This window comes from Zosterops lateralis, assembly GCF_965231275.1.
Source record: "Zosterops lateralis genome assembly, chromosome: 33".
NCBI classification, from domain to species: Eukaryota; Metazoa; Chordata; class Aves; order Passeriformes; family Zosteropidae; genus Zosterops; species Zosterops lateralis.
Genome location: NC_139793.1, coordinates 3,220,696 through 3,239,027, shown reverse-complemented (window position 1 = coordinate 3,239,027; position 18,332 = coordinate 3,220,696). Strand labels below are relative to the sequence as shown.

The following is an 18,332-nucleotide window of genomic DNA, read 5'->3' as shown; positions in this document are numbered from 1 at the left end:
GGATTTGGGGTCATGAGAGTGACCAGTGAAAGGTCCTGGGAGGAAAAGGGATTTGGGGTGCTGGGTGGGACCTTGAGGTCATGGGAGGGACCCCAAGGCCATGGGAGCATCCCCCCACCCACAGGAGGGGAGTTGGAAGGGTCAGTGTCCATGGTCAGTGTCCAGGGTCCATAGTCAATGTCTGGTGTCCATGGTCAGTGTCTGTGGTCAGTGTCCAGGGTCCATAGTCAATGTCCGGTGTCCATGGTTAGTGTCCATGGTCAGTGTCTGGGGTCAGTGTCCAGTGTCCATGGTCATTGTCCAAGGTCCATAATCAGCATATGGGGTCCATGGTCAGTGTCCAGGGGCATTGGTCAGTGTCCTTGGTCAGTGTTCAGTGTCCATAGTCAGTATCCAGTGTCCAGGATCAGTGTCCATGGTCAGTGTCCAGTGTCCAGGATCAGTGTCCGTGGTCAGTCTCCATGATCAGTGTCCACGGTCAGTGTCCAGTATCCTCAGTCAGTGTCTGGTCAGTGTCCATGGTCAGTGTTCAGTATCCTTGGTCAGTGTCCGGTCAGTGTCGATGGTCAATGTCCAGTGGCCATGATCAGTGTCCACGGTCAGTGTCCAGGGTCCATGACCAGTGTCCATGCTGAGTGTCCAGTGTCCATGGTCGGTGTCCAGGGTTGTGGCCGGTGTCCACTGTTCAGGAGCATTGATCAGTCTCCATGATCAGTGTCCAGGGGCATTGGTCAGTGTCCAGCCAGTGTCTGATGTCCGTGGTCAGTGTCCAAGGTCTATGGTCAGCATCTGGGGTCAGTGTCCAGTGTCCAGGGGCACTGGTCAGTGTCCATGGTCAGAGTATGATGTCCAGGGCCATTGGTCAGTGTCTCGGGTCAGTGTCTGGGGTCCAGGGGCAGTGGTCAGTGTCCAGTGTCCAAGGTCCATGGTCAGTGTCTGGGGTCAGTGTCCAGTGTCCAGGCTCCATGTTCGGGTGTCCAGTGTCCAGGGTCAGTGTCTGGTGTCCAGGGGCAGCGGTCAGTGTCCAGGGTCCAGGGTCAGTGTCTGGTGTCCAGGGGCAGTGGTCAGTGTCCAGGGACACTGGTGAGTGTCCGGGGTCAGTGTCCAGTGTCCGGGATCAGCGGTCAGCACGGGGCTCACTCGAAGAGGGCGTTGTGGCCGCCGGAGCAGAGGAATTTCTGCAGCATGAGGTGATAGGGGAACTTGCGCTCGTCGAACAGCATGGGCGACGTGAACCCCACCGAGCAGATGAAGAACGTCAGCCTGCGGACACGGGACTGGTCAGTGCTGGCCACGGCAGGGGGTACTGACCACAGCACTGACCACAGCGCTGGGCACTGCCCGCAGCACCAGGCACAGCCATAGCACTGACCACAGCACTGGGCACTGTCCACAACACCAGGCACTGACCGTGAGCACTGCCCACAGCACCGGGCACAGCCACGGGCACTGTCCCTGTCCAGGCTCTGGCCCCTGGAGGTGGCAGACCCACCGCTGTCCCTGTCCCTCTCCCTGTCCCATTCCCATTCCCATCCCCACTGTTCCTGTCCCCGTGGTCACTGATTGGAATCGGGGTGTGGGGGTGTATGGGAGCAGTTGTCCATCCCCATTCCCCATTCCCCATTCCCATCCCCTCTCCTGTTCCCATCCTCTCTCTCTCTCGTGTTCCCATTCCATCCCCATTGTCCCCACTGTGCCCTCGGTGACTGACCAGAATTGGGGTGTGGGGGTGTAAGGGGGTGGTTCTCCATCCCCGTTCCCAATCCCATTCCCCATCCCCATTCCCACTCCCATCCCTGTTGTCCCTGCTGTCCCCAATCCCATCACTGACTAGAACTGGGGCATGGGTGTGTATGGGAGCAGTCCCCCGTCCCCCATCTCCCATCTCCCATCCCCATTCCCCATTCCAATTCCCTATTCCCACCCCCATTTCCCTATTCCCCATTCCCCATTCCCATCCCAATCCCCATCCCCGTCCCCATTCCCATTCCCATTCCCCATCCCCATCCCCAGTGTCCCCAGTCCCAGGACTGACTGAACCGTGGCGTGGGGTGTACGGGGACAGTTCCCCATCCCCAATCCCCATTCCCATCCCCGTCCCCACTGTCCCCACTGTCCCCAGCCCCAGGACTGACCGGAACCGTGGCGTGGGGGTGTAGGGGGGCGGCTGCCAGCTCAGCTCCATCCCATTCCCCATTACCCATTCCCATTCCCCATCCCTACTGTCCCCATTGTCCCCAATCCCGTCACTGACCGGAACCGTGGCGTGGGGGTGTAGGGGGGCAGCTGCCAGCTCAGCCCCATCCCATTCCCCATTACCCATTCCCATTCCCCATCCCTACTGTCCCCATTGTCCCCAATCCCGTCACTGACCGGAACCGTGGCGTTGGGGTGTAGGGGGGTGGCTGCCAGCTCAGCCCCATTCCCCATTCCCCATTCCCATCCCAATCCCAATCCCCATTGTCCCTAATCCCGTCACTGACCGGAACCGTGGTGTGGGGGTGTAGGGGGGCGGCTGCCAGCTCAGCCCCTTGGTCAGCAGGCGGGTCAGGGCCGAGGCGGTGGCGCGGGCGGCCGCGGTGGGCGCGGGGGCGGCGGCGGCCGCGTGGTGACTGCGGCGCTGCCGCACCGGGGACCCCACGCACAGCTTCACCAGCAGCCCAAAGAGCTCGGCCAGAGCCCGGCCCAGCCGCGACGAGGCTGCGGGGAGACATGGGGGACACGGTGAGACACTTGGGGACACAGGGGACAGGCACAGCCAGAGCCTGGCCCAGCCGCGACGAGGCTGCGGGGGGACATGGAGGACAGCGTAAGATGCTTGGTGACACAGGGGACAGGCACAGCCAGAGCTTGGCCCAGCCACAATGAGGCTGAGGGGACACGGGGGACACAGTGAGATGCTTGGGGGGACATGAGGGACACAGGGGACAAGCTCAGCCAGAGCCCGGCCCAACCGCAAGGTGGCTGTGGGGGGACACAGGGGACAGAGTGAGACACTTGAGGGACACAGTGAGACACTTGAAGGGACACTCAAGGGGACATGGGGACACAGGGGACAAGGGTGAGACCTTCAGGGGGACACAGTGAGACACTTGAGGGGACACTCAAGAGGACATGGGGACACAGGGGACAAGCACAGCCAAAGCCTGGCCCAGCCAGGGGACACAGGGACACGGTGAGACCCCTGGGGGGACACAGTGAGACACTTGAGGGGACACTCAAGAGGACATGGGGACACAGGGGACAAGCACGGCCAGAGGCCGGCCCAGCTGTGATGAGGCTGCAGGGACAGGGGGACAGTCTGAGACACCCAGGAGGGACACAGGGCAAGACCCTCAGGGGGGACAATGGGGGACAGAGGGACACTGGGGACAGGGGGACACTGGGGACAAGGCCAAGACCCCTGGGGGGACAAGGGTGAGACCCCTGGGGGGACATGGGGACAGAGGGACACAGGGTGAGACCTGGGGGAAGGACAGGTTGACACCCCCAGGGTGGCCCAGGCTGTTTTAGAAACTCCCTGACACAGTTTTGGGGTCTCCCAGGCCTTTTCTGGAGCCCCCAGCTCTGTTTTCAGAGTCCCCAACATCATCTTGAGGTCCCTCAGGACATTTTTGGGGTCACTCAGGCCATTTTTGGAGCCCCCTGACTCATTTCTGGAGCCCCCCACCCCATTTTTGGGACCCGACTCGTTTTTGGAGTCCCCTATTCGACTTTTGAGGTTTTGAGGCTGCTCAGGCCATTTTTGGAGCCCCCCCACCCCATTTTTGGAGCTCCCTGACCCATTTCTGAAGCCCCCCACCCCAATTTTGGGCCCATGACCCCAATTTTGGAGCTCCCTGACCCATTTCTGGAGACCCCTACCCCATTTCTGGAGACCCCCACCCCATTTTTGGGCCCCCCCACTCTATTTTTGGAGCTCCCCGACCCATTTTTGGGGTATCTTGACCCATTTTTTAGACCCCCCTACCCCGTTTCTGAAGCCTCTCCCCATTTTTGGGGCCCCCTGATCCATTTTTGAAACCTCCTACCCCATTTTTGGGGCTTCCTGACCCATTTTTGGAGCTCCCTGACACATTTTTGGGGGTCTCCACCCCATTTGTGGAGCCCCCTGACCTATTTCTGACCCCCCCCACCGCATTTTTGGGCCCCCTGACCCATTTCTGACCCCCCCCACTGCATTTTTGGGCCCCCTGACCCATTTCTGACCCTCCCCCCACCCCATTTCTGAACCCCCCCAGCCCATTTTTGGGCCCCCCACCCCATTTTTGGGCCCCCCACCCCATTTTTAGCCCCCCCCCTCACCAGAGAGCAGGGGTTTGATCTGTTTGATGCGGGCGGCCATGGCCGGGGTGATCTTGGCCTTGGCTTTGGGGTCGCTGGCGCTGGGCTCGTCGGTCTCCATGGGGGCCAGGGGCTCCCCCTCCAGCCCCATCCCCTCCAGCAGCCCCTGGGCCGGGGGGGGCTCACTGCCCACCCCCCCGGCGGGGCCCGGGGCCTCCGCCTCGCCCTCTGCGGGGGACGGGGGTCAGACACACACAGGGACCCCAAAGGGGCTTTGTCTATTGAGATCCCCACCAAAAGTGACATTTTCTACAGAGACTCCCCCCTAAAAGTGGTATTTTCTACAGAAATCCCTCCCCAAAAGTGATGTTTTCTATAGAGATCCCTCCTCAAAATTGACATTTTCTAGAGATCCCTCCCCAAAAATGACAATTCCTACAGAAACTCTTCCCTAAAGTGATATTTTCTATAGAGATCCTTCCCCAAAAGTGATATTTTCTATAGAGATCCCCCCGAAAAGTGACTTTTTCTATAGAGATCCCCCCCAAAAGTGGTATTTTCTATAGAGATCCCCCCCAAAAATGACATTTTCTATAGAGATCCCTCCCCAAAAATGACACTTCCTACAGAAACTCCTCCCTAAAGTGATATTCTCTATAGAGATCCTTCCCCTAAAGTGACTTTTTCTATAGAGAAAACTCCCCAAAAGTAATATTTTCTACAGAGACTCTCCCCCAAAAGCGATGTTTTCTGTAGAGATCCTTCCCCAAAAGTGACTTTTTCTATAGAGATCCCCCCAAAAAGTGACTTTGTCTATAAAGATCCCCCCCAAAAGTGATATTTTCTACAGAGATCCCCCCCAATTGACCTTTTCTAGAGATCCCCCCCAAAAGTGATTTTTTCTATAGAGATCCTTCCCCAAAAATGACAATTCCTACAGAAACTCCTCCCTAAAGTGATATTTTCTATAGAGATCCTTCCCCTAAAGTGACTTTTTCTATAGAGATCCTCCCTAAAACTGACCTTTACTATAGAGATCCCCCCAAAATCAACCTTCCCCACTGAGACACTCCCCAAACCCCACTAAACCCCCCCTGAAACCCCCAGGACTCCAATAAATCCTCCCCAAACCCCAATAAATCCTCCCTAAAGCCCTCCAAACCTCCATATATCCCCCCAAACCTCCATATATCCCCCCAAACCCCCATATATCCCCCCAAACCCCCATATATCCCCCCAAACCCCCATATATCCCTTCTAAATCCCCCCAAACCCATCCCAAACCCCCCATAAACCCCCCATAAATCCCCCCCCCGACACCCACCTGCCCTGCGGCCGCCCTGGGGGGGGCTGGGGGCCGTTTTCTCCTCCTTGGGCACCAGTTTCTGCATGTCGGCCTGGCCAAACTCACAGCCCGGGGGGAGGCTGGGGGGGCACGGGGGGTCAGGGGCTGGGGGCACCCCCTGTGCCTTCCCAGTGACCCCCAGTTCCCTCCCAGTGACCCCAGTGCCTTCCCAGTGACCCCAGTTCCTTCCCAGTGCCCAACCAGTGCCCCCAGTTCCTTCCCAGTGACCCCCAGTTCCTTCACAGTGACTCCAGTTCCTCCCAGTGCCCCCCAGTTCCCTCTCAGTGCCCCCAGTTCCTTCCCAGTGACCCCAGTGCCTTCACAGTGACCCCAGTTCCTTCCCAGTGACCCCCAGTGCCCCCAGTTCCTTCCCAGTGACCCCCAGTTCCCTCCCAGTGACCCCCCAGTGCTTCCCAGTGACCCCCAGTTCCCTCCCAGCACCTCCCAGTGCCCCCCAAACCCTCCCCAGTCCCTCCCAGTGCCTCCCAAACCCTCAGCAGACCCTCACCAGACCCTCCCAAACCTTCACCAGTCCCTCCCAGTGCCTCCCAAACCCTCCCCAGTCCCTCCCAGTCCCTCCCAAATCCTCCCCAGTCCCTCCCAGTGCCTCCCAAACCCTCCCCAGTCCCTCCCAGTGCCCCCCAGTCCCTCCCAGTGGCCGCAGTACCTGTTGGGGGTGCAGAGGGACAGCAGCACGGTGCTCTCCCACACCAGGGAGCAGTAGAGCTGGCTCAGCTTGCCCAGCACACTCAGCCCCAGCTGGGAGCCCCACTGGTTCACTGAGATGGCTCTGATCTCGCTCTGGGGGGACCCCAAACCCCTGTGAGACCCCACAGCCCCTCCCCAAGCCCCCAGACACCTTTCCAAGCCCCCAGACCCCTTTCCAACACCTCCAAACCCCTTTCAAACCCTCCCAAACCCCTCTCGAAACCCTCTCAAACTCCTCTCCAAGCCCCCACATCCCTTTTGAATCCCTCCAAATCTTTTAAAACCCTCCAAACCTCTTTCCAAGCTCCCCAAACCCCTTTCAAGCCCCTTTTAAAATCCTCCAAACCTCTTTCCCAGTTCCCAAATCCCTTTTTACCCGCCCAAAACCCATTCCAAGCCCCCAACCTCCTTTTAAACCCCCCTGAACCCCTTTAAACCCTCCAAACCCCTTTTAAACCCCCCCAAACCCTATTCAAATCCCCCCAAACGCCTTTCAAACCCCCTCAAACCCCTTTCAAACCCCCCTAAACCCCCTTTAAACCCTTTTAAAAACCCAAAACGCCTTCCAAACCCCATTCCAAGGCCCCCAAATCCCCTTCAAACCCCACAAACCCCCTTTAAACCCCCCAAACCCCATTTAAACCCTCTTTAAACCCCAAAACTCCTCCCAAACCCCATTCCAAGTTCCCCAAACCCCTTTGAACCCTCTTTAAACCCCCCAAACCTATTTCAAACCCCCTCAAACCCCCCCCAAATCCCCTTTCAAACCCCCCAACCCCCCTCTAACCCCCCAATCCCCCGCAGGCCGTACCTGCCCCACCCTGCAGGTGTGCACAAACATCATGATGAAGGCGTGGGCGGCGGTCAGGGCGTGCAGCAGGGGGGTGGCCTGGGCTGACAGGGTGGCGTCGGGGACGGCCCCGGCCCCGGCCAGTTCCCGCAGCAGCACCGACCCCCCCGGGGCCTCGATGGGCCTGTGCAGGGGCTCCAGGGCTGAGAGCACGGCCTCCAGCTGGACCAGCCCCTCCTGCAGGACCTTGGGCTCGTGGGAGAGAGTCTGGGGACAGAAAAATGACATTGGGGTCACTGAGCGCTCCTAGAGAACCCTGGACTTGTGGGACACACAGGGGACATTGGGGTCCAGCTGAACCAGGCCCTCCTGGAGCACCTTGGGCTCGTGGGAGAGAGTCTGAGGGGACAAAGAGGGGACATTGGGGTCACTGAGCGCTCCTGGAGGACCTTGGGCTCATGGGACAGGTTCTGGGGACAGAAAAGGGACATTGGGGTCACTGGGGGGTCACTGAACCCTCCTGGACAACCTTGGGCTTGTGGGACAGTAACTGAGAGGGGACATTGGGGTCACTGAGGGCCTCCAGCTGGACCAGGCCCTCCTGGTGGACTTTAGGCTTGTGGGAGACAGTCTGGGGACAGAAAAGGGACATTGGGGTCATTGAGCGCTCCTGGAGGACCCTGAGCTCGTGGGAGAAAAAAGGGACATTGGGGTCACTGAGCGCTCCTGGAGGACCTTGGGCTCGTGGGACAGGGTCTGGGGAGACAAAGAGGGGACACTGAAGTCACTGAGCACTCCTAGAGAACCCTGGACTTGTGGGAGAGAAAAAAGACATTTGGGTCACTGAACCCTCCTGGAGCACCTTGGGCTTGTGGGAGAGAGTCTGGGGACAGAAAAGGGACATCGGGGTCACTGAGGTGTCACTGAGCCCTCCTGGAGAACCCTGGATTTGTGGGACACACAGGGGACATTGGGGTCCAGCTGGACCAGACCCTCCTGGAGCACCTTGGGCTCGTGGGAGAGAGTCTGGGGACAGAAAAATGACATTGGGGTCACTGAGGGGTCACTGAACCCTCCTGGAGAACCTTGGGCTCGTGGGAGAAGGTCTGGGGACACGGAGAGGGGACAGAGAGAGCGTCATCAGGGCCCCTGCCAGGATGGATTTCCAAACCCCTGTAAACCCCCAGGATGGATTTTCATCCCCCAGCCCCTCACCAGGATGGATTTCCATTCCCCCAGGATAGATTTTCAGCCCCCAGGATGTATTTTCTTCCCCCAGGACATATTTTCACCCCCCAGGATGGATTTTCACCCCCCTAGGATGGATTTTCACCCCCCAAGAAGAATTTTTCTCCCCCCCAGGATGGATTTTCATCCCCCCAGGATGGATTTTCACCCCCCCAGAAGAATTTTCATCCCCCTCCAGGATGGATTTTCAGCCCCCAGGATGTATTTTCACCCCCCCAGGATGGATTTTCACCCCCCAGGATGTATTTTCACCCCCCCAGGATGGATTTTCAGCCCCCCAGAACATATTTTCATCCCCCCAGGATGTATTTCCAGCTCACCAGGATGGATTTGCAGACCCCAGCCACGGCCTGGCAGGCTGCAGAGGTGGGGAAGTCCACGGGCAGGTTGGGCAGCCCCAGGATGGTGACGAGTGGCCGCAGCCCCCGCTGGGCCACGAACTCCTGGCAGTGATCGTCCGTGGTGTTGTTGCTCAGGATGGACTCCACAAACTTCATCTGGGGGAAAAGGGGGCTCAGGGGGGTCTGGACCCTCTCAGGGGGGTCTGGACCCTCTCAGGGGGGCTCTGAACCCTCTCAGAGGGCTCTGAACCCTCTCAGGGGGGCTCTGGACCCCCTTAGGGAAGCTCTGAAGCCCTCAGGGGGGTCAGGACCCGAGGGGACCCCCAGGGAAGGCGCTGGCCCTCACCACGTTGAGGATGTAGTCCATGAGCGGGATGGGGATCCGTTCCTCCGTGCCCACCACCCTGCAAAGCACACGGGGGTGTGAGGGGGGTGTGAGACCCCCCAGGGCACAAAAACAGAGTCTCTGAGACCACCCCGGGACCTTGTCACCATCCTGTCCCCAAGGGTCACATCCAGGCTTGGCTTTAACCCCTGAGGACACCCACAGTGACCTGGTGACACCCTGATGACCTGGTGACACCCCTGGATCCCGGAGAACACCATGGTGACCTGGGGACACCACAATGACCTTCCATCCCCCAACACAGACCATCCATGAACTAGGACTGGCCACAGACCCCTGGGGACACCCCAGGTGACACCACAGACCCCTGGGAACACCACACACCCCTGGGGACACCCACAGTGACCTGGTGACACCACAGACTCCTGTTGACACCCCAATGACCTGGTGACACCCCAATGACCTGGGGACACCCCAATGACCTGGTGACACCCTAAGACCCCTGGGGACACCCCAATGACCCGGTGACACCCCAATGACCTGGTGACACCCTAAGACCCCTGGGGACACCCCAATGACCCGGTGACACCCCAATGACCTGGTGACACCCTAATGACCTGGGGACACCCTCAGACCCCTGGTGACACCCCAATGAGCCGGTGTCACCCCAGTGACCTGGTGACACCCCAATGACCTCAAACCCCTCAATCCCTGCCCCGCTCACGTCTGGCTGGGCTCGGCCTCGCTCTGCTGGGCAGCCCCGAAGCTCTGCATGGCCTGCACCTCCTCCTCCTCCTCGTCCTCGCTGGACGCCTCCTCGGCGGCGTGGGGCGAGCGCGGGGGCGGCGCCGCCGCCGTCCCGTCCGCCTTCTGCATCGACGGCTTCTGGCAGATGTACTTGGGGTCCCTGCCCAGGCTGCAGATCTCCTCCAGCAGCTGGAGGGGTTAAATGAGGTTTAGGAGACACCCTGGAGAGATTATGGAGGGGTTTGAAGGCTCAGGAGTGTCCCCAAGTTGTCACCTTGATGATGGCGGTGGTGGCGTCGGTTTTGAGCGTGGGCTGGTGGCGCATCAGCTCGTCCACGGCGCTGCCCAGGTTGGAGGCTGTGTCACCTGGGGGGGACACAGAGAGTGTTTTTGGGGGGATTCAGGAGGTTTCAGGGGAGCAGAGTAGGTTTTGGGGGGAAAAAAGTGATTTTGGGGGTTAAATACGTAGAAATTGGTGCCTAAAATAAACACAAATCCCTTCAAAAATCAAATTAATTATTTAAATGTTAAGTGAGCGTTGTGTTGAAAGGCTGGTAGGGTTCTGAGGTCGCTCTGGGGGTGCCCCTCAGATGTGTGACAACCCCCTGGGGTCATTCTCTGGGTGTCTCCCCCCAGTATAACAAACAGCCCCCCAGAAATCCCCAGGAACCCCCCGGGTTCACTGTGTGTGTGTCCCCCCAAAATCCCTGAGAGCTCTCTCCAGGTGTCCCCCCCAGGGTCCCTCTCCAGGTGTTCCCTCCACCCTCAGGAGCCCCCTGGGGTCCCTCCGGGCGCCCACCCCCATATCCCCATTGCCCCTAGTCCCCGCTCTCACCCAGTGCCCCCAGCACCCTCAGTACCCTGAATATCCCAAATATCTCCAGCACCCCCATTACCCCCAGTTTCCTCTCCAGCACCTCCAATATTCCTATTATCCCCAATACCCCCAGCACCCCGCTTCCCCCACTCCCCCCAGTATCCCCAGTACCCCCATTCCCCACTCTCACCCAGTACCCCCAGTACCCTCAATACCCCCAGCACCCCAATATCTCCAATATCCCAAATACCCTCATCACCCCCATTCCCTCATTTCCCCATTCCCCTCAGCATGCCATTACCCCCAATATCCCCAGCACCCCAATGTCCCAAATATCCCCATTCCCCCCACTCCCCCATGCACCCGTGTCCCCATTATCCCCATTACTCCAAGTATCCCCATTACCCCCAGCATCCCATCACCCCCAATATCCCAGCACCCTAGTATCCCCACTTTTTCATCACCGCCATTCCCCCATTCTCCCCAGTTTCCCCCCAGTATCCCCATTCCCCCCAGCACCCTCTCAGCACCGCAGTCCCCACTCTCACCCAGTATCCCCAATATCCCCATTCCCTCCAGTATCCCGAGTTCCCCCAGCACCCTCTCAATCCTCTCACCCAGTCTCCCCATTCCCCCATCACTCCCAGTTTCCCTCCATCACCCCAGTTTCCCCCCATCACCCCAGTTTCCCCCCAGTCTCCCCATTCCCCCATCACTCCCAGTTTCCCCCCATTCCCCTCAGTTCCCCCCCAGTTTCCCCCCATTCCCCCAGTCCCCCCCAGTTTCCCCCGTGGCTCACCCAGGGGGTCGGAGCTGCGGCGGCGGCGCATGGCGGGCAGGTAGTCGGGGGACAGCAGCACCTTGAAGAGGCGCTCGAAGGGCTGGCACTGCACGAAGCTCTGCAGGCCCCGCGCGTTCAGGCACAGCGCGCTGAACACGTTGGGCAGCGAGCCCAGCACCTCCCGCGTGGCCGGCACCTGCGGAGGGGACAGGTGAGGGATGGGGGGCACCTGGGGAACAGCTGGGGAACAGCTGGGAACAGGTGAGGAGTGGGGGGCCTGGGGGCGCCTGGGGAACAGCTGGGGAAGGTGAGGGCTAGGCGCACCTGGGGAACAACTGGGGAACACCTGGGGGCACCTGGGGACACCTGGGGAAGGTGAGGGCTGGAGGCACCTGGGGAACAGCTGGGGAACAACTGGGAACACTTGGGGAACAGCTGGGGAAGGTGAGGGCTGGGCGCACCTGGAGGCACCTGGAACAACTGGGAACACCTGGGGAACAGCTGGGAACAGCTGGGAACACTTGGGGAACAGCTGGGGCAGGTGAGGGGTGAGTGCACCTGGGGAACACCTAGGGAAAACCTGCAGAAGGTGAGGGGCTGCGATGGGGCTGGGGGCACACCCAGTGTGGGGCAGGTGTGGGACAGACACAGGGCAGAGCTGGGGCAAGGGAGGGGCAAGTGTGGGGCAGGTGAGGGCTGGGGTGCTCCTAGGGCAGGCGCAGGGCAGGTAATGGGACAGGTGTGGGGATGGGCGCAGGGCAGGTGTGGGGGCAGGTAAAAGGCACAAGACATGGAAGAGGTGTGGGAGCAGGTGAGGTGCAAGACACGAACAGGTGTGGAGACAGCAGGGACAGCTGGGGTGACAGATGTGAGGACAGGTAGGACAGGGGAGGGACTGTACTCAGGGCCTTGATGAGTAGGGCATGCAGCATGATGTCGGTGAGGGGACACACAAGGGGACAGGTGCAGGACAGGAGAGGGAACAGGTGAGGTGACAGGTGTAGGACAGGTGACAGGTGACAGGTAGCCCCACTCACGTCCTTGATGAGCAGAGCGTGCAGCATGACGTTGGTGAGGGGACACAGAAGGGCACAAGGGGACACAGAAGGGCACAAGGGGACAGTGAGGGGACAGGTGCAGGACAGGTGAGGTGACAGGTGCAGGACAGGTGTGGTGACAGGTAGGACAGGTAACAAGTAGCCCCACTCATGTCCTTGATGAGCAGAGTTTGCAGCATGACGTCGGTGAGGGGACACAGAAGGGGACGGTACGGGTACAGGAGAGGGAACAGGTGAGGGGACAGGTGTAGCACAGGTAACAGGTGACAGGTAGCCCCACTCACATCCTTGATGAGCAGGGCGTGCAGCATGACATCAGTGAGGGAACACAGAAGGCACAAGGGGACAGTGAGGGGACAGGTGTAGGACAGGTGACAGGTAACAGGTAGGACAGGTGACAGGTAGCACAGGTAGCCCCACTCACGTCCTTGATGAGCAGGGCGTGCAGCATGACGTCGGTGAGGCCGTTGTCCTGCAGCGAGGACAGCAGCGAGGGCTCCTGGAACACGAAGACCGTCACCACCTCGGTCGCTGCGGCGGGAGGAGAGAGGGGGGCACTGAGGGCAGGTAGAGCACCTGGCGGGGTCCCCGCTCCGTGCCCGCCCTGTCCTGCCCAAGGTGGGCCCGGGGCGTGGCTCACCCAGCAGGAACAGCGAGGGGCCGTAGTACTCGGCGTTGCTGATGATGTGCTTCAGCGAGGTGGGCAGCGAGCCGTCCATCACTGCGGGGACACTGAGCGGTCAGCGCCACCTCCCTTGTCACCCCCCTTGTCACTCTGTCCCCCCCTCCCCAGCTTTGGGGACACGGGGGAGCACGCACCGTGCCGGATGCCGTCGGAGAAGGCGGGGTCTTGGATGGCTTTTTTGAGGAAGTTCAGCATGGATTTGAGCAAAGCGGCGCGTTGGGGGATGCACTGCACGCCTGGTGGGGGGACAGAGAGGGGTGAGTGACACCCTGTGATGTCCCCAGTGTCCCCAGCCCCGGGGGGGACACCCACCTCCGCGTGGGGACGGGGTGGCAGCGCTGGTGCTGGGCACGGCGGGCAGGGCCGGCGGCTCCGGCCGCGCTTCGCCCGAGGGGCCGGGGCTGCCCTCCATGGCCACGTCGGTCACTGCACAGGGGGACAGCGGCGTTGCAGGGGACACGGGTGACACTGCAGGGGTGGGGACGCTGCCGTTGTCACCCCTCTGCTCACCCTCCATGTCTGTCTCCATGTCCTCGCCCTCGGGCAGGGCGGCGGCGGGCGGGCGCTGCACTTTGGGCTTGATGACAAAGGGACACTCGCGGCGACACAGATCCACCTCGTGCTGGGTGGGGGGACAGAGCTTTAGTACCCCGAAACACCCCGGGGGGACCCCAAAACAGCCCCAAAGGCGGGGCAGGGGCGGAGGGGCGGCACCTCGAGGCGGTAGATGAAGATGGAGAGCCCGCTGTGGGACTGGAAGGCGGCCATGTCCAGGTTGGTGATGAGATCCACCACGCGCACGGCCCGCGTGACAAACGTGATCTGGTCCTGCTCGTCCCCCAGGAACTTGATCACCTGCCAAGAGGGGACACAGGGCAGGTGAGGCAGTGCCCGAGGCACCTGAGAGCCACCCAGAGGACCCCCAGTATCACCCCCAGTATCCTCATTATCCCCATTACCCCCAACACTCCCAATACCCCCAACACCCCCAGTATCCCCAACACCCCCAGCACCCCCAATACCCCCATTATCGCAAACACCCCTAACACCCCCAGGACCCCCATTATCCTAATTATCCCCAGTAACCCCCCAGCATCCCCATCACCCCTATTATCCCCATTACCCCCATCACCCCTACTATGCCCATTACCCCCAGCACCCCCATTGCCCCCAGCACCTCAATTACCCCCATTCCCTCCAGCACCCCAAATATCCCCAACACTCCCATTACTCCCAATACCCCATCACCCCCATTCCCCTCCAGCACCCCCAGCATCCCCAACACCCCCATTAATCCTATTATTCCCAGCACTCCCAGTACCCCCAGCACCCCATTATACCCAATATCCCTATTACCCCCAGCACCCCCATTACCCTCATCACCCCCATTTCCCTCATTCCCCCCCAGCATCCCAACACCCCCAGTACCCCTGTTCCACTCATTCCCCCCAGCACCCCCATTACCCATTACCCCCAACACCTCAAGTACCCCCAACACCCGCAGTACCCTCATTACCCCCAAGATCCCCAGCACCCTCATTACCCCATTCCCCCAATACCCCCATTACCCCCATCACCCCATTACCCCATCACTCCCATTTCCCCAACACCCCCAGCACCATCACTCCCACATACCCCCAACACCTCCAGCACCCCCCTTACCCCAAATATCCCCATTACCCCCATTTCCCCCATTCCCCCCATCCCCACGCGCAGCCCACCTTGAGCAGGGCCTCCATCATGCCACAGGACACCAGGGCCTCCCCACCGGCGTCGTAGCTGGCCAGGTGGTAGAGGAAGGAGAAGAGCGCCGTGGCGAACTGGTGGGGGTAGGGCTCCATGGAAGGGTCTGCGGCCAGGGGTGCACAGGGGTGGTGGGTTTGGGTTGAATTTTTTTGGTTAATGTATTTATCTGGTGGTTTTACGTTTGCTGTAATATTTACTTTTTTTTTTCCCCTCCCCTCTTTTGTTTTTTTATATAAATATAAGTAAATATATTAAATAAACATATTAATAAATACGTTAACATATTTATACAAAATATGTTAACATATTTATATAAGAAACATGTATAATAATGTATAATAATAAGTAAATATTAGTATTTTGCATTTATTGCAAATAAATATATAAGTACTTACGTGTAAGTATAATATATTCATAAATAAACATATAAGCATAATGTATGTATATATAAAAGTAGCCCATTTTCCCACTTTATATATATGTATAAAAGTATAGATTTATATACATGTAAGTATAAAGTATTACATATTTTATTTATCCATATATACTTGTATTTTTATAATTATACATTTATATGCATATACATAAAATATTTTTTATATATATACATATATATAAAAGTATATACTAATAAAACCTATCTATTTACGTCTAAATTAAACCTATTTCACCTTTATCTCCCAAAACGCCATCTCCCAATTAACAACCAAATTCCAACAAAGGTAGAACCCCCAGGCCAGGTGTGTTCAGGGCGTGTCCCACCCCAGGTGAGCCCCCAGCACACACACCTATCATGGCCTGGATGCAGTTGCGCACCAGCACGGGCAGGAAGCCGTGGTAGGAGGCGGTGCCCGTGCAGTCGATGATGCTGCTGAGCTTGGGCGTGCGCTCCAGGTGAACGATGGACGTCAGCGTGCGCAGCGACGCCGCCTTGATGTCCTGCCAGGGCACAGCCACGCCTCAGGGACACGGCGGGGACACGGCGGGGACAGGGCAGGGACAGGGGAGGGACAGCGCAGGGACAGGGGAGGGACAGCGCAGGGACAGGGGAGGGACAGGGCAGGGACACGGCAGGGACAGGGCAGGGACAGGGGAGGGACAGGGCAGGGACAGGGCAGGGACACGGCAGGGACAGGGGAGGGACAGGGCAGGGACAGGGCAGGGACAGGGGAGGGACAGGGCAGGGACAGGGGAGGGACAGGGGAGGGACAGGGCAGGGACAGGGGAGGGACAGGGCAGGGACAGGGGAGGGACAGGGCAGGGACAGGGGAGGGACAGGGCAGGGACAGGAGAGGGACAGGGCAGGGACAGGGCAGGGACAGGGCAGGGACAGGGGAGGGACAGGGCAGGGACAGGGGAGGGACAGGGCAGGGACAGGAGAGGGACAGGGCAGGGACAGGGCAGGGACAGGGCAGGGACAGGGGAGGGACAGGGCAGGGACAGGGCAGGGACAGGGCAGGGACACAGCAGGGACAGGGGAGGGACAGGGCAGGGACAGGGGAGGGACAGGGCAGGGACACAGCAGGGACAGGGGAGGGACAGGGGAGGGACAGGGCAGGGACACGGCAGGGACAGGGGAGGGACAGGGCAGGGACACGGCAGGGACAGGGCAGGGACACGGCAGGGACAGGGCAGGGACAGGGGAGGGACAGGGCAGGGACACGGCAGGGACAGGGGAGGAACAGGGGAGGGACAGGGCAGGGACACGGCAGGGACAGGGGAGGAACAGGGGAGGGACAGGGGAGGGACAGGGCAGGGAGAGGAGAGGGACAGGGGAGGGACAGGAGAGGGATAAGGCAGGGACAGGGGAGGGACAGGGCAGGGACACAGCAGGGACAGGGGAGGGACAGGGGAGGGACAGGGCAGGGACACGGCAGGGACAGGGGAGGGACAGGGGAGGGAGAGGAGAGGGACAGGGCAGGGACAGGAGAGGGACAGGGCAGGGACAGGAGAGGGATAAGGCAGGGACAGGGGAGGGACAGAAGAGGGATAGGGGAGGGACAGGTGTGGGACAGCAGAGGGGACAACTGAGGGCACAGGACAGGGAACAGCAGAGGTGACAGAAGAGGGGACAGGAGAGGAGACAGCAGAGGGGACACCTGAGGGCACAGGAGAGGGGACAGGAAAGGGACAGCAGAGGGGACAAGAGGGGACAGCAGAGGCTCAGGCAGGCCCCTCACCATCAGCTGCTTGTCGGTGATCTGCAGCACGTCCACCAGCTCCTCGATCAGCCCGTTGTACAGGATGCTGTTGGCCGACTCCTGCAGCGCGTTGGAGTACACTGCACACGCACAGAGAGGGGAGGGGTCACCCCAAACCGCCCCAGGACCCCCCAAACCCCACCCCGAATTAAAACCAGCCCTAAGGAAGGCCCACCCAGGATGGAGATGGCGTGGAGCCGAGCCTGCACCGCCTGCAGACGCTTCTTGTGGTTGGAGAAGCCGTGGGCCAGGCGGATGTGGGTGAACAGCAGCATCTGGAGGGGGATAAAAGAGAATTTTGGGGGGTCAGAAAGGATTTGGGGGGTCAGGGAGGGTCTGGGGGTCCCCTGAGGGTCACCACACAACGCACCTGCTTGTCCTTGGGGATGCTGTACATCTTGGTCAGGGATTCCATGATCTCCGAGGGGCTCTCTGAGATCTGGGGAGGAGCAGGGCAGAGAAATTGAGGGGGGCAGGGGGTAAAACTGGGGTGGGGAGGGACAAAATTGGGGTGGGGAGGGGCAAAATTATGGGGCAGGGGTAGAAATTGGGGTGAGGAGGGACAAAATCATGGGCCGGGGGTAGAAATTGGGGTGTGGAGAGACAAAATTGAGGTTTGGGAGGGAAAAAATTTGGGAAACAAGACAAAACTGGAGAAATAGGGAACAAAATTAAGGAAGTAAGGGACAAGACTGAGGGGTAGGGGACAGGATTGGGGTGGGGAGGGACAAAATTGGGGTGAGGAGGGAAAAAATTGAGGGGTAGGGGATAAAACCAGAGGAATAAGGGACAAGATTGGGGTATGGAAGGAAAAAACTGGGGTGGGAAGGGAAAAAAATTGGGGGACAGGGAACAAAATTAGGGGGGTAGGGGACAAGATGGGGGGGTCAGGGGACAGAACTGGAGGGGTAGGGGACAAAATTGGGGCATAAGGGACAAAATTGGAGGGGATGGGGACAAAATTAGGGGAGCAGGGAACAAAACTGGGGTGGGGAGGAACAAAACTGGGGGGGTCAGAGGGTCAAGACTGAGGGCAGGGGACAAGTTTTGGGGGGCAGAGGGACAGAATTGGAGGACAGGGGACAGAACTGGGGGGACAGAGGGACAGTGCAGGGTTTTGGGGGTCCCTGACCCCAGCAGAGCCCCCCCAGATCCCAGGCTGACCCCCAGACTGACCTTGTCCAGCTGCTCGATGTGGATGTAGTGCAGGGTGGTGCTGGTGGCCTGGGGGGGGT

At 59.5% G+C, this 18,332-nt stretch overlaps 1 protein-coding gene across 1 annotated transcript in view; it reads right to left on the bottom strand.

The window, feature by feature from the left end:
* The window catches only part of LOC310921198 (E3 ubiquitin-protein ligase HUWE1-like), a gene marked incomplete at its 3' end in the record, with an annotated part of 39,358 nt that overhangs the window by 10,973 nt on the left and 10,053 nt on the right, over nt 1–18,332 (bottom strand). Inside the window, exons 9-30 of the mRNA XM_083881307.1 lie at nt 18,274–18,321; nt 17,468–17,536; nt 17,273–17,372; nt 17,077–17,177; nt 15,685–15,835; nt 14,872–14,999; nt 13,865–14,005; nt 13,463–13,772; nt 13,285–13,386; nt 13,106–13,186; nt 12,890–12,996; nt 11,426–11,603; nt 10,084–10,175; nt 9,787–9,998; nt 9,063–9,120; nt 8,696–8,872; nt 7,149–7,394; nt 6,297–6,430; nt 5,609–5,709; nt 4,306–4,512; nt 2,484–2,700; nt 1,141–1,263 (exon numbers count right to left, since the gene is read on the bottom strand). Of these exons, the coding sequence (XP_083737433.1) occupies nt 1,141–1,263; nt 2,484–2,700; nt 4,306–4,512; nt 5,609–5,709; nt 6,297–6,430; nt 7,149–7,394; nt 8,696–8,872; nt 9,063–9,120; nt 9,787–9,998; nt 10,084–10,175; nt 11,426–11,603; nt 12,890–12,996; nt 13,106–13,186; nt 13,285–13,386; nt 13,463–13,772; nt 13,865–14,005; nt 14,872–14,999; nt 15,685–15,835; nt 17,077–17,177; nt 17,273–17,372; nt 17,468–17,536; nt 18,274–18,321 (3,083 nt within the window). The remainder of the gene's footprint in view (nt 1–1,140; nt 1,264–2,483; nt 2,701–4,305; nt 4,513–5,608; nt 5,710–6,296; nt 6,431–7,148; nt 7,395–8,695; nt 8,873–9,062; nt 9,121–9,786; nt 9,999–10,083; nt 10,176–11,425; nt 11,604–12,889; nt 12,997–13,105; nt 13,187–13,284; nt 13,387–13,462; nt 13,773–13,864; nt 14,006–14,871; nt 15,000–15,684; nt 15,836–17,076; nt 17,178–17,272; nt 17,373–17,467; nt 17,537–18,273; nt 18,322–18,332) is intronic.